Source organism: Geotrypetes seraphini, chromosome 6 (assembly GCF_902459505.1).
Source record: "Geotrypetes seraphini chromosome 6, aGeoSer1.1, whole genome shotgun sequence".
NCBI lineage: Eukaryota > Metazoa > Chordata > Amphibia > Gymnophiona > Dermophiidae > Geotrypetes > Geotrypetes seraphini.
The window spans coordinates 159,353,594-159,369,462 of NC_047089.1; the positions used below are offsets into that span (position 1 = coordinate 159,353,594).

The 15,869-nt window shown below is 40.6% G+C and overlaps 1 protein-coding gene across 5 annotated transcripts in view; it reads left to right on the plus strand.

The window, feature by feature from the left end:
- PCID2 (PCI domain containing 2) overlaps positions 1 to 15,869 on the plus strand; it is a 124,230-nt gene that overhangs the window by 29,931 nt on the left and 78,430 nt on the right. For 4 of the 5 annotated variants that reach the window (XM_033949711.1, XM_033949712.1, XM_033949715.1 and 1 more), the window contains exon 4: positions 765 to 812. The exons of the other annotated variant lie outside the window; for it this stretch is intronic. In XM_033949711.1, coding sequence (XP_033805602.1) covers positions 765 to 812 — 48 coding nt within the window. The remainder of the gene's footprint in view (positions 1 to 764; positions 813 to 15,869) is intronic. 5 annotated transcript variants of the gene reach the window in all.

A 15,869-nucleotide genomic window follows, 5' to 3' on the forward strand; every position in this document is an offset into this window, starting at 1 on the left:
GAAATGTAATGCTTTATTTAGTTGCTTCTGATCCTTTAGGAAGATGGGTACATGTAGAAATGGGCATGGGAAATACTACAGTGGCGCTATTTAATGTATATGCCCCAAACTTGAACCAAAATGAATGTTTTAAGTCTCTACAACAACTGGTATTACTACTGGCTGCCTCTAATTTAGTGGTGGCTGGGGATTTTAATGCTGTTATGGATCCTTTGTTGCATAAAAAAACTAGTAAAATTATGGAATCATTGGGTTTGGATAATTTTGTAAATTCTTGTGATTTAAAAGATATATGGCGAATACTTCATTTTGATGGACGGGAATTTTCTTTTTGTTCCCATGTTCACAAATCATTTTCAAGAATAGATTACATTTTTGTTTCAAACCAATTAGTACAACAGATAACACAAGCCTCTATAGACCCAATTATTTTATCTGATCATGGAGGGGTGTGGGTTGAATTTAAAATAGGAGATAAAAACAATGATAGATCTGTATGGAGATTCGATAATACACTGCTTGCAGATCCAAATTTTTATGAAGATTTTCATATAAAAATGAATGAATATTTCCAAATTAATGCCACTGATGGAATCTCTATTGAAACTTTATGGGATGCTTTTAAGGCAACCATAAGAGGTCAAATTATTTCTTTTTTTGCACATATTAGGAAACAGGTCAAAAAACAATTTTCTAATCTGGAGCAAGAAATTAAATTTTTGGAAAGAAAATTGATTGATAATTGGGAATATTCTATATTCCAGGATCTTTTAAAAGCTAAATGCAAATCTAATGAGATTTCTTCCAAACTGGTAAGAAATGATTTATTTTCTCAACAATCTTTGTATTATAGAAATTCAAATAAGGCGGGAAGATTATTGGCAAACTATCTTAAAGCAAAAAAAAAAGAAAGTCAAAAATAATTGCCATTAAAGATGAGAAAGGTGATACTTACACTCAAGTTGAACCTATTTTAAAACAATTTTTAAAATTTTATAAAGCTCTTTATTCTTCTGAGCCTTATTTGGATAAAGAAAAAGATGGTTTAGAATTTTTAAAAGAGGGACCTAAAATTCCTGAACATATAAAAGAAAGTCTTGAAGAGCCTATATCATTAAAAGAATTGCAAACACCGTTGAAGTCCCTTAGAGTTGGATCCGCTCCAGGTAGTGATGGTTTTATGGTGGAATTTTTTAAAATCATTTCAAAATACCCTATTACCATATTTGTTAAATTTATATCAGACTCAACTAAATAAGGGTTGTATTACAGGCAGTATGGCAGAATCTTTAACTATAGTTTTGCCAAAGCCAAATAAAGATCCCACTTTGGTTTCGGATTACAGGTCTATTTCTTTAATTAATGTAGATGACAAACGTTTGGCTTTGCGCTTAGCCAAGACTCTCCCTTATATTATTGGTATTCCCCAAACTGGATTTGTTGCTCAGAGACATTCTTCTAATAATACCAGATTGGCTTTTCAAATGTTATATTTAACAAAAGATATGAATGATCCAGCTTTTTCTGTTTCCTTGGATGCAGAGAAGGCATTTGATCGGGTGGAATGGACCTTCATGTATCAAGCTATGGAGTGGTTTGGTATAGGGACAGGTTTTATACAAATGATTCGATCCTTGTATAGCTCCCCGACTGCTAGATTATATATTAATAATAATTTTTCGGAAAGGTTTTGTTTGCATAAGGGGGTTAGACAAGGATGTCCCTTGTTTCCTTTGCTTTTTGATATTATATTAGAACCCTTGTTATTAGCTATTCAGTAGACAAAGGAGATACAGGATATTCCCTATTCAGAATGGGAATATAAGGTCTCTGCTTATGCAGATGACATTTTGCTTCATTTGAGAAACCCTGAAACAACCATTCCATGCATGCTTGAATTAATAGAGAAATTTGGAAAATTCTCTGGGTATAAGATTAATTGGAATAAATCTGAAGTTCTTCTACTCAATGTACATTGTACAAAAGGTTTGTTTGACTCATTTTTCTTTATATGGAAGGAAGATGGAATAAAATACTTAGGAATTTGGATAAAAAATACACTGGAAGACACAATGAAAGTAAATGAAAAAGCTTTATTAAAGAAGGTAACAGAAATGTGTGAGCAATGGAATCCTTTACATTTATCTTGGTGGGGGAGAATCCAAACAATTAAAATGATGATACTACCTGTGGTTTGTTACCAAATGGGTATGATACCAGTTTTTTTCAGGGGTCCTTTTATAAAAAGTTAAATAGTATTCTTACAAAATTTGTTTGGCTTGGTAAAATTGCTAGAATTGCTTTAGTGTCTTTGCAAAAGTCAATTAAGGAAGGGGGGGTGTAAATTTTCCCAATTTTTATAGGTATCGTCAGGGCCGCCATCAGAAATTTATGGGCCCCTTACTGAGCAATCCTATTGGGCCCCCCATGCACCCCTTTCCTCCCCCCCGACGCCCCCCCCCTTCTTCCATGGGCCGAATACACACATACTTTTCTGCTAATGCTCCACCTAAGCCAGTCCCGTAAAATCTTCTCACGTCCATTGGGTGATTTGACATAGAGGAGATATTCATAAAAAGAACGTCCGTCAAGATCTGTACTCATAGACTGTGCCATTTGCTTTAAATCATCTTCCATCATTAATCCAAATTGCACAATTCTTTCTCTGTCTTTGTCCTGAATTGCATCTGGCCACATTGCTGGATCCTTCCAGTCAACAAATTTATAGACAAAATAGACAAAACATCTACCCACACCACACCAGCAATAACAACTATGCTACCAATGTAACCTCCATTTACACACTTCCTGTAAACTGTATTTATCCTTACTCCGAAATTATCTATTTACCCCTCTAATTTATCATCGGTTCCTCCATTGTAACCCCGTTTATAAATCTTTTGTAAGCCGCCTTGAACCACAAGGTAATGGCGGAATAGAAATCCCTAATGTAATGTAATGAGCAGGCGCGGAGAACACATTTTTAAACAAATGTAGTTTATCCTTGTACTCCTTATGTAATTTTAATCATCTATGGATATGTTTGTATGTTTATTGTTAAATGATTTTATTTATTTCCCCAAATTTATTTTTGTTATACGCATTGAAAATATTTGATATTGCGTTTAAATCAAAATCTCAATAAACTTGAAATGAGTGCCCGTGAGATTGTGGGAGGGTTAAATACTCAAAACTTAGAAGAATAACAATTTACTTAAAGTTTTTGCTACGCCAGCTTTCTGGTATCTTTACATACAGTGGCGTACGTAGCATATGTAACACCCGGGGCCCATCATTTTTTGGCACCCCCTCCCCCCCCATCTGTAAGAAAAACATGATTTTTAGTAACAAACCACACGTCACACATGAGTACCTAGGAAAAGGCAGCATCTTACATATTGCAGTGAGCAGTACATCAATACACCCATTGTAAAACTAAACAAGCCAGACCAGCACAGATCAATCCTACACCGTCAATTTTAACAGAAAACCATGTCTTTCGAACACACAGAAAACACCTTTGCCTAGTATGGAATATGTCATCACAAACTAACCCCTCACTCTTTTACAAAACTGTAGTGTGGATTTTAGCCACAGTGGTAACAGCCCTGACACTCATAGAATTCTGAGCATCAGAGCTGCTACCACCACGGCTGGCGCTAAAAAACGTTCCACAGTTTTGTAAAAGGGGGGATAAAATAGAAATACACAGTTTCAACGCTCTAGCTCAGAGGTGCCCAAACTTTTTGAGCTTGTGAGCTACTTTAAAATGACCAAGTCAAAATGATCTACCAACAATAAAATTAAAAAACACAAAGCACACTATACGCTGAGAAAATGTTAATTATCATTCCTATTCTGGGTTTTTTCCAAAGAGGTCAAGGCAGATGACTCTATACATTGTCACCTCAGTAACAACCATACAAAAATAGACATCCTTTTTATTAAACCACAATAGCAACTTTTAGCGCAGGGAGCTGCGCTGAATGCCCAGCGCTGCTCTTGACGCTCATAGGCTCCCTGTGCTAAAAACCACTATTGCGGTTTAGTAAAAGGGGACCATATTGTAAAATATAGACAGCAGATATAAATTCAGAACTGTGCATAGTAAGTGAAGGGAAGTTTTTATCTCTGGGAATAACTATTAAGTTATTTGGGCAAATTTCTTTGAAAACTGTGGTAATACTGCCTCCACTTTGCTAAATTTAAAATAAAATCATTTTTCCTACCTTGTCTGGTGATTTCATGAGTCTCTGGTTGCACTTTCTTCTTCTGACTGTGCATCCAATCTTTCTTCCCTTCTATCAGCCTGTATGCTTTCTCTCCTCCACACCTCATTCCCTCCCCCAACTTTTTCTTCCTCTCTCCCTAACCTTTCTTTCTTTTTTTCTGTTTCTCTTCTTTCCTTCTGTTTCCCTGCCTGCCCCTTTTCTTTCTTTCTCCCTGCCGTTCCCCAAGCCACTGCCACTGCCGCTGCCATCGGGGAACAGGACCCACCAATGGATAACAGGCCCCAAAGCCGACGCCGACGCATGCTCTCCCTGCTTCGGGCCGATCAGTCTTCCTCTCCCCGACGTCAATTCTGCCGTCGGAGAGGAAGTTCCGCCCAGCCAGGCAGCGATTGGCTCTCCCGAACTTCCTCTCCGACTGCAGAATTGACGTCGGGGAGAGGAAGACTGATCGTCCCGATAGATTAGATCGCCAAGACAAAGTGAGTCCTGGGTGATCGACTCACTTTGCCTTGGCGAGCTACTGGCGCCCCTGCCTTAGAACACTGCCTAGGACCCTGGGGGAGCCCGGGCCCCCTGTCAGCTCCGGGCCCCTGAATGCAGGACTGGTAGTACTGCCCTGATTGTGGCCCTGGGTATCGTCAAGCCTATATTATGCACCAAGGTATGTATTGGGTCCTCCCAGAGCCCATTGATAATATTCCAGACTGGTTGTGGTTGGAATGGCGACTCATTTTTCCTCTGCGATTAAACCATGTTCTTAGTATCAAAATGCCTAGGATATATAAAGAAAACAGAGCGTTAGTAGTTGAGATTTGTGAATAATTTAACACCTGTTCCTATACATAAATCTACAAATCAAACTATATGGCTTAACTCCAAGATTCAAATAGGCGGATTTAAGATATGTTTATGTTTATTTTATTAATTTGATGAATCGCCTATCCATAATTTACTAAGCGATTTACAATAAGATATATAAACATTTTAAAAAACATATAAATAATATTATATAAAAGGTAAAAAACAGACACATAAACAGACGAAACAAGAACACAAAATGATAAAAGGGGAAAAGTTACATAATAAAGTATTAGGTTATGGCAGGTATAAGAACTTTGGACGATGTTATATCTAATGGTAAACTGCTTGATTTTTCACAGCTGCAACATAAATTTGGTCTTAATAAATCACAAAGTTTATAGATGGTTGCAACTGAAGCAGGCCATTCAGGTAGGGTTCCTTGAATGGAAAAATATTAATAACCAATATAGTTTAGAGTTCTTGTGCTTTCAGGTGGACTTCCTGGGACACCAGGCTGCACAGTGGTATAAATTGATATCTGGATTTATGAATAAAAAAACAAAAACTGGTCTTAGAGACATTTGGAGCATTGAGATTAAGCATCAAATTACTGCATCTCAATGGCCACAAATTTGGTCTTGGAGGATGAGTTGTACAATGTTGGCATCTATGAGACAAACTTGGTTTTTTCTGTTGCACCGAGCTTTCTGGACCCCTGTTCATTTACAAAAATTAGATAGCTCTAAGTCTAATAGGTGTTGGCATTGTCATCTCGAAGCGGGGACTTTAGATCATTTATTGTTCTATTGTCCATTCATTTTGGCTTTTTGGAAATCAATTTGGGACCAAATAAATTGTTTGTTGGAAAATCCTGTGGCTCTATCCTATGATACTATATTATTTTGGAATGTCAATGAGGAAGAAAAGTCAAATTTCTGCAAAGAATAATAAGCTATTACTTATTATGACAGGAGTTGCCATTCAGCAGATTACATTTAATTGGAAAAATTGGAATAGATTAAATTATAGTTTTTGGTGGAATTCATTATGTTGTATGTACAAGATGGAAAGAATGTTAGCCTTGCAGAAAGGAAATTTTAATAACTTTCAGGATGTTTGGAGGCTATTAATAGAATATTGTAATGAGTAATTATTGGTATATCATTTTTCCCTAATAGGTATAATTGCAAATTATGGGGGGGGGATTTCTGATTTGATATTAAATGATTAGATTAATAGGACAGATTATATAATATATTATATGATATAAGAACATAAGCAGTGCCTCTGCCGGGTCAGACCACAGGTCCATCCCGCCCAGCAGTCCGCTCCCGCGGCGGCCCAAACAGGTCACAACCTGTCTGTATCACCAGAGGGGGCTCCCTTGCCACCTTGGTTTCTCATTTAAGTCCTGTCTTCCTATCGAAGTCCTAATCCTCCGGTCTTGCACATGCACGACCTGGTTTCTATACTCATTACCTGGTTAGCTTTCTATACTTGTGTTACATCCCAGTTCCTCCCTCAGTATCCTATGATCCCTTTATCCTTCAGGAATCCGTCCAATCCCTGTTTGAATCCCTGTACCGTACTCTGCCTGATCACTTCCTCCGGTAGCGCATTCCAAGTGTCCACGACCCTTTGGGTGAAAAAAAACTTCCTTGCGTTTGTTTTGAACCTATCTCCCATCAGTTTCTCCGAATGCCCCCTCGTACCTGTTGTCCCCTTCAGTCTGAAGAATCTGTCCCTATCCACCCTCTCTATGCCCCTCATGATCTTGAAGGTCTCTATCATATCTCCCCTGAGCCTCCTTTTTTCCAGAGAGAAGAGCCCCAGCCTATCCAACCTCTCGGCGTATGGGCAGTGTTCCAGCCCTTTTACCATTTTCGTAGCTCTCCTTTGGACTCTCTCAAGTACCGCCATATCCTTCTTGAGGTGCGGCGACCAATACTGAACGCAGTATTCCAGATGTGGACGCACCATCGCTCGATACAATGGCATGATGACTTCCCGCGTTCTGGTTGTTATGCCCTTCTTTATGATGCCAAGCATCCTGTTGGCTTTTTTCGAGGCTGCTGCGCACTGAGCAGATGGCTTCAGTGATGCATCCACCAGCACACCCAAGTCTCTCTCAAGTCTGCTGTCTCCCAACAATACCCCCCCCAATTTGTAGTTGAACAACGGGTTCTTTTTCCCTATATGCATGACCTTGCATTTGTCCGCGTTAAAGCGCATTTGCCATTTGTTTGCCCAGTCTTCAAGATTGTCCAGGTCTCTTTGTAGGTCCTCACACTCCTCCCTGGTCCTAACTCTGCCGCACAGTTTGGTATCGTCTGCAAATTTTATAACCTCGCACTTTGCCTCCTTTTCCAGGTCATTGATAAATATGTTAAAGAGTAACGGCCCCAGCACCGACCCCTGTGGTACACCGCTTGTGACTCCCCGCCAGTCAGAATATTGACCCTTTACTCCGACCCTCTGCAGTCTGCCCGACAACCAGTGCTTGATCCATCTGTGCACATCCCCTCCCACCCCGTGGTTCCACAGCTTCTTAAGCAGCCTTTCATGTGGCACCTTGTCAAAAGCCTTTTGAAAATCGAGGTAAATGATGTCTATGGGTTCCCCATTGTCCACCCGACTGCTTATTCCCTCAAAGAAGTACAGAAGGTTCGTTAGGCACGACCTTCCCTTACAGAATCCGTGCTGGCTTTTTCTCAATAGGTCATTCTTTTCGATGTGCTCGCAAATGCCTTCCTTGATCATAGCTTCCACCATCTTCCCTATAATTGAAGTCAGACTCACTGGCCTGTAGTTCCCGGGGTCACCCCTCGATCCCTTCTTGAAGATGGGTGTGACATTCGCCAATTTCCAGTCCTCTGGTACCTCACCAGTTTTCAAGGATAGGTTGCAAACATGCTGGATTGTGCCCGCTATTTCTTGTCTTAGTTCCTTCAGAACCCTTGGGTGGATCCCGTCCGGGCCCGGTGATTTGCCGCATTTTAGCCTGTCTATCTGTTTGAGGACATCTTCCTTACTTACCTCTATGTGATCCAATTTTTCAGCCTGTTCCCCACTCATGAGCTCCTCTGAGTCCGGTATATTAGATGTGTCTTCGCTCGTGAAAACCGACGAGAAGAACGTGTTCAACCTCTCGGCTACCTCTTTATCCTCCTTAATCACTCCCTTCCTATCCCCATCGTCCAACGGCCCCACCTCCTCTCTCGCTGGTCGCTTTCCCTTAACGTAACTGAAGAATGCCTTGAAGTTTTTCGCCTCTCTGGCCAGCCCCTCTTCGTATTCTCCCTTTGCTTTTCTAACCTTCCGGTGGCATTCCTTTTGGCATTTCCTGTGCGTCTGGTGATTTTCCTCCGTTGGGTCCTTTTTCCATCTCCGGAAGGATACCTTTTTGTCCTTTATCGCCTTCTTTGCTTCTGTTGACATCCAAACCGGGTCCTTTGATCGCTTGTTCTTGCAGCCTTTCCTGAAAATGGGGATGTACATTTTCTGTGCTTCCTGCAGGGTGTCCCTGAATAGGGTCCAGGCGCTTCCTACAGTCTCCATCCTAAAGATGTTTCTGAGCTTCCTCCCCACCATTTCTCTCATGGCAACATAGTTCCCTTTCCTGAAATTCAGCGCAGTTGTTGCGGTCCTCCTTACTATGGGTGTCTCTCTTTCTAATGTGAATCTGATCGTGTTGTGATCACTATTTCCTAGTGGTCCTCCCACTTCTATCCCTCTAGCAGGCCCCCCTAATCCGTTTAGGATGAGGTCAAGAGTAGTACCCCCTCGCGTCGGTTCTTTGACTAGTTGCTCCATGAAGCAGTCCTTCACAGTTTCTACAAATCCTGTCTCCCTAGTGCAGTTGGAGTGACCCGTACTCCAGTCTATTCCCGGGTAGTTGAAGTCCCCCATCACTGTTACACTTCCAGTCCTGCATTCCTGTCTCAATTCCGCTTCCAAGTCGTGTCCGACTCCTTCTGGCGCACCAGGTGGTCGATAGTACAGCCCCAGTTTTATGCCCGCACCCTTGTTTCCGGGTAATTTGATCCATAGTGATTCCAGCCCCTCTGCCTTTGTTGCCATATCCATCCCGACCGAGTGGATAGATTCCTTTATATATAGTGCTATGCCTCCTCCCTTCTTGTGGGTCCTGTCCCTCCTGTAAAGCTTGTACCCCGGCAGCACCACGTCCCATTGATTTTCCTCTGTCCACCAGGTTTCTACAATTCCAATTATATCCAGGTCCTCCCCCTTGGCCACGACTTCTAGTTCACCCATCTTTGCCATGAGGCTTCTTGCGTTTGCGTATAAGCACCTCAGGCTCCGTCGTTTTTCTTGCACCTTTGCATTTACCTGGGCCACTTGCTCTTGGATTTCGGGCATTTTTTCCGTTCCCTGTGCTTCTGCTTTGCCCTCAGCCTTTACCCTCTTAGCTTTCAGCTTCTCCACATCCCCGCCACCCCACTTCCCCGCTTTTCCTCTGGGTTTTCTAGCCCTACCGGCCCCCTCCTGGGCTATCATCCCTTGAGCCTCTGTTTGATCCCCCTCGCCTTGTGGCACCTCTATATTGCCCTCAGCTTTTGCCCTCGTGCCACCCAGTCCCCTTGTGTCTCCATGCCCCTTAGTCTCCTCCCAGCAAGCTCCCCTTACCTGGTGTTTCCCTCGCTGTCTGATCATAAGATCCACCGGTCTCTCTACTTCCTCCTTGCAGTCAGCCCGTTCAGCATCTGTTCTGGATACTGTTGTCCGAAGCGTCAACATCAGATCGGCTGTCGGCTTTCCCCCTCTCCTCAGTTTAAAGCCCTCTCGATCTCCTTCTTCACATTGGCTGCCAGTAGTCTAGTTCCCGCTGTGCAACTACATATGAATTACCATATTTTCATGCATATAACACGCGCACGTTATACACGATTTTACAAACCGTGCATAACCATATGCGTGAGCGCGTTTTACAACTTTTTTTTTATATAGTTCCCCGCCCCCCCCCCCCCCCCGACGTCCGATTCACCCCGCAGGACCGCTCGCACCCCCACCCCGAAGGACCACTCGCATGCACTCGCACCCCCACCCTGAAGGACCGCTCTGATGTCAGAGAAAGGGCGGGACCGCCGGAAGAGGAAGCAGCGCAGACGCAGGGCTCACAGAAGGGCCGGGACCACCGGCAGAGGAAGCAGCAGGACAACGGTAGGAGCTTCTACATGATGGGGGGGGGGTTGGGAGGCTGTGGGGGTGCGAGCGGTCCTTCGGGGTGGGGGTTCGAGTGCGTGCGAGCGGTCCTTCGGGGTGGGGGTGCGAGCGGTCCTGCGGAGGGGGGTGAATCGGACATCGGGGGGGGCATCAGGCTTTCAGGGTGGGGACAGGACTTCAAGGGGGAGAGGAAAGTCGGGATGGCCAGAGGAAAGTCGGGGCGGGCGAAAGGAGAGTCGGGCGGCGACGGGAGAGTCGGGGCGGCATGCGCGGTATACGGGTGTGCATGGTATATAAAAATTTATTTACATAAATTACAGTTTCCCGCGCGCTATAACCGTGTGCGCGTTTTACAAGGGTGCGTGGTATATGAGTGAAAATACGGTAGTAGGGTTGGGAGGGAGGGTTTAAATACTATAATTTAAGCTAAATTGATAGAGAATCAAGTGATATTGTAGAAGTTCAAATGTTATTTTATGATACACTTGTTGTAAGATGTAAAATGAATAAAGAATTTAAAAAAAAAGTCTGTGTTTTGACAAACAGTCTTCCTCAGGGGTCCTAGCATTGAGAATACACAGATAAAAATGTGGATATTGTGCAATAATGCATAAAAGTCCTTTCCCTCCACTGTTACCAGTGTCCAGCACGAGCTGTGAGCCATTATGGAAAGGTTCAATTCTACCTTCCTGCATTCTGTTCTGTCAGCCGCGGCCACAGCATTAGCATTTCTTTTGAGTGAAGTCTACTTTTTATTCAACAGTAACAATATTTTTGTTTAAGCCTCAAAAATGTCTCCCAGTGCAAATTCTGTACTAGCTAGTTCCCACAGATAGTCATAATGTCACCTATTGGTGCCTGGTAGCAAACTATGCAATATTAAGATGTACTGGAAAATGTTGCATTGGGCATTTTCAGGGACTGGCAAGAAAGGCTCCATGGATACTTGACTGTATATTTTTATAGGACATTTCTGCATTGATTCAGAAGCCTTCAAGAAACAATCCATGTAGTGCATTAAACCATTGTAAAAATTTCTCATTTGCTTTGACATCTGAGGCTAGAGCCAGGAGAATGAGTCTTCATCCTCCTAAAAAGTCATTTGAGCATCTGATTTATGGATTTAGGAAAAAGTATAGAGAGGAAAGTTAGAACCTTCAATGTATGCTTCAAAGATCTTAGTTAAGATAGAAGTTACTTGTAGTTTGATTGAAGGATGAATGCTTACCTGTAATTGTTCTCCAATCTAGTAGAATTACACAACCCACGTACTTCCCCTTTTATTTGTTTCTCCTCTGGGAGCAGTGTGACTTGTAGTCACAGTGTGGAGTGACACCTAAATGATCAGAGTTGGGACTCGTGTTGATAAGATCAATGCTGTCTTGTTAAAATGTTTATTTTATTTTTATTTTTCCTCTAACTCTACTTTTCATTTCTCTATTACCCTCCAGGTACTTTAGTTAGATTGTGAGCCTTCGGGACAGTAAGGGAATTTTTCAAGTACCTTTCTTATTTCTAATCTTAATGTATATTTTCTGTAAACCGCTTAGAACCTAACGGATGTAGCGGTATATAAGAAATAAATTACAATTACATTACATAAGGTTCTAAAAAGGAGTGCCCCCAAGCTCATATTATGGTCATTGCCATGACCCAAATAAATATGTTTGGAGGTGGGCACTGGACATAAAAGGAAAAAAGTGCACAGGTAGTATGAATGAAGGCTTAGGGTATCAAATCCTAGCCTATTTCTGCTTGAACTGAAGAGTAAAAAAGCAGGAGAGGATTGTTGAGTAAAGAAAGAGTTTGACTGGTTCCACCAACTCTGGTGCACAGCCCATTACACCCAAACTTGATGATAGGGTCATAGCTTGGAAAATGTTTTTCTGACACGGCCAACAGGTCACATAACATAAAATTGGATTTCTAGACTGCATAACCTTGAAGTTCAATGCAGTTCACAAAGCAACAAATTGAAATGAACCATGGAAATCTAATTAATTATAAATTTTGATAAGAGGAAAGTTTTTAATTGTTTTCTGAAATGTAAATAAGAATAAGACGTGAATAGAAGTAATCCAAAGTCCTTGTTGTAAAAAACTGCCTGAAAGGATAGAGTACGATCATGGTATTTCTTACAGGTGGCATGGGATCTTCTACTATTTCTTTAAGTAGCCATTGAAAATATGTTGACCAAGTAGAGAGGACCCTGACCAAAGGCAACTTTATAATATATACAGCCTAATTTTTTTTTTATTTATAAATTTAATAATTACAATATCAAATGATACCACGAAAAAAGGTTTCTTACATATAGTTTTAACAATGCTTATACAACACAAAAATTCCTTTTCAAGCCCACAACAGACATGCTACTTTTCAACTAACAAAAATAATAGAAAACTAAGAATTGGTTCTTGATTTATATGAATACTGACCATTCCCTACTATATGGGACTCTTACATCCTCCAATTTTCTCAGTGATGAATCATTTTAAAGCAAAAAAGAAAGAACTCATTTCTGTTCTCGAGCTATTAAAAATTGTTGCAATTGAATAGGATCTCAAAATACGACGTATTCAATGTCTTGTAATTTAACAATGAATATCTAAAATCTCAGCTTTATTCTTTTTCTTTAAAAATGTTTTTCTTTTTCTTTCATACATACATAAAGTGCTTCAACATTATAATCATTAGTGCGTGAGTGACGAACTTCAGTGGTTATTCAAAGAGCTTCAAAACATTCATTTATAGTTCACTTATAGTCTTTCTTTGAATTAAATTTGTTTATAACCACTGAATAAAGGTGACCTTGTGCAAAAAGTGCTGTAGTGCTGTGCTTTAAACTCCTTCAGGTTACTTTTACCCCCCAACTCGAGTTTCGAGAATTTCTTCGTCAGGAGGGGTACTAGGAGCATAAAAGCAATATAAAACATAAATTACTAAATACTTTTACAACTCACATACTCTATTCTGTTACACCGCAAACTTAAACAATTGTTTTAAATAGTTAAATATTGCTTATATTATTTCATACCTGTTAATCGGCTCTCTCTCATGGGGAGGACAAGCAATACCGGCTCATTTCACTACCTGTCCCCTCATTTATGTATCATCTCCAATTACCTATTCCTCTAACCGGGAAATCTCCCTCTGAACCGGAAGTGAATCTTTTACAGAGCAATCCATTCTACTTCCATGTTTAAACCTGTGGCTGTAGATGTTCTCCAGTTAAATATGAAGCGTTGTTCCTTGTAATGTAATAATTTACTTATATTACCCTGATGTTCTACTATATGTATTAAAACAGTGTAACGTAATGACTCTACTGCGTTACTTTCCTGTAACCAATGGGCTACAAATGGGGCAGTCACCCGGGCGCATCGGATATTACTAAGATGCTCGGTGATGCGGGTCTTTATCATTCGGCTCGTCTGGCCGATATACAATTTGTTACATGGGCATTTGATACAATATATCACCCCTGATGACTCACAGTTAGTACCTGATGACAGCTTAAATTGTTTTCAGTTGGAATGCGGAACTTCTATCTGATCTTGCTCCATTACATATTTGCAATTGCAACAATGACCACATTTACGATGTGGCGGTAAATATCTATTTTCATGATTGTGTTTATGTTTACGATATTTAAGCTGTTCACCTAGGTTGCTAGATCTTCTAATCGCAAACTTAGGGTTATCTCTCAACTCCCGATGAACTTGTAACACTGGCCAATGTTTTACAATAATGTTTTTTATCTGATTACTTCTAGAACTATAGGGTAATACACAAGCTATGTGTGATTCTTGATTTTGTGGCCCCGGTAAGAGAAGCCAGGGCCGATGGCAACTCCTGGCTCGTTTCCAAGCCTTTTTAACAATTTTCTTCGGGTAGCCTCTATCGCAAAATTTATGATACATGATGTTAGCTTGATTAGTGAAATCTTCCTCCTGAGAACAAATACGTCTTATTCTTAAAAACTGCCCCATTGGTATGCTATTCCTCAATAATCGCGGGTGAAAACTTTGATATTGAAGTAATGTATTTCTATCGGTGGTCTTTTTGTGTAGACTGGTGACGAGGCGATTCTGATATTTAATCAATGTGATATCCACTAAACTCATATGTAAATCTAATATTTGGATCACATAAATTTATTTCTAAAAAGAATAAATGTAACTGCGCCTCGTCACCAGTCCACACAAAAAGAACATCATCGATAAAGCGTTTCCACAATTTAATGTATTTATAATATTGGGACCTATACACAAATGTACTTTCAAATCTGGCCATGTATAAACATGCCAGAGTTGGTGCGACCGCAGCGCCCATAGCAACCCCCTTCGTCTGGAGATAAATATTATCTTCAAATTTAAAGTAGTTATTGAATAAAGCAATATCTGCCAATTGATTTATCATATTCTGTTTATCTTGTGTTATATTGAGTTGAACAGAATGGGAATTTACTATGGACACTGCGGCCGCCTGTGATACATTGGTGTATAGGGCCACCACATCTGCTGTTAATAATATAGCTTCTTGAGGAACTGACAGATCTTCAACTATTTGCAAAATATGTGCTGTGTCCTTCACATAGGAGGGAGCCAAGGGGACAAACTTTTTTAAATAACCGTCTAAATATTTGGATATCGGCTCCAGAATTGACCCTTTACCTGTAACAATCGGGCGACCAGGTGGGGCTATTGGATTTTTATGCACTTTGGGTATAAAATATATCTCAGGAATTCTGGGATTATTTATATTAAGATATCGAAATTCTTTTTGAGATATAGTCCCTGCTGTTTTAGCAGCATTTATTATCACTTCTATCTTATTCTTAATTGCAGGGGTAGGGTCTTGATCCAAGGGGGTATAGTAATTCAAATCAGACAGTTGATGATAAGCTTCCCTCTGATATTTTGTATAGTCTTGTATTACTATACCCCCTCCCTTGTCAGCCCGATTGATAATAATTGAACTGTCACTTTGTAAATTTTGAATAATTCGACCTTGGATGTTATTTAAATTAGATCTTATCTTCATAGGATTAGACTCCATCTTTTGAATGTCTCTCATTACTAGTCTCTCAAAAGCTGATACCGATGCATCTGGCGCTCCTGGAGGTATCCATGATGAATGATATTTTAAACCTACAGGTAAACTAGGATCTGGTTGTTGAGTAACTTGATCTTGTAAAAAGACTCTAAGTTTTAATGTTCTAAAAAATCTCTGTAAACTGACTCGGGTGCTAAACCCGTCATAATTCACTGTAGGGACAAATGATAGTCCTTTTGTTAGAACTTCAACCTCTTGATTTGTCAAACTACGGGATGATAGATTGAATATCCCTTTATTATTGAACTCATTGTTTACTTCTTGTTCTTTGCGGTACTTCATGTTTCTGTTCGCTTTCCTTTGATTGATGTTGATTCTATTGTTGGAATCCGTAAAAAAGAATCCGACAGGATATTTGAATTGTTGGAACTTTTATCATTCCTAATCGTATTAGTCCCACTATTTTCACTTTCTGATGATGAATCAGTTGTAGATAAGTTGAAAGCCACCTTCTTCACTGCTGTCCCTTGTCATTGTCGTCTCGTTCTGGTGTTCCAGTTCATCCACGGACAAACGTATCCTTTCGTGAAGTCG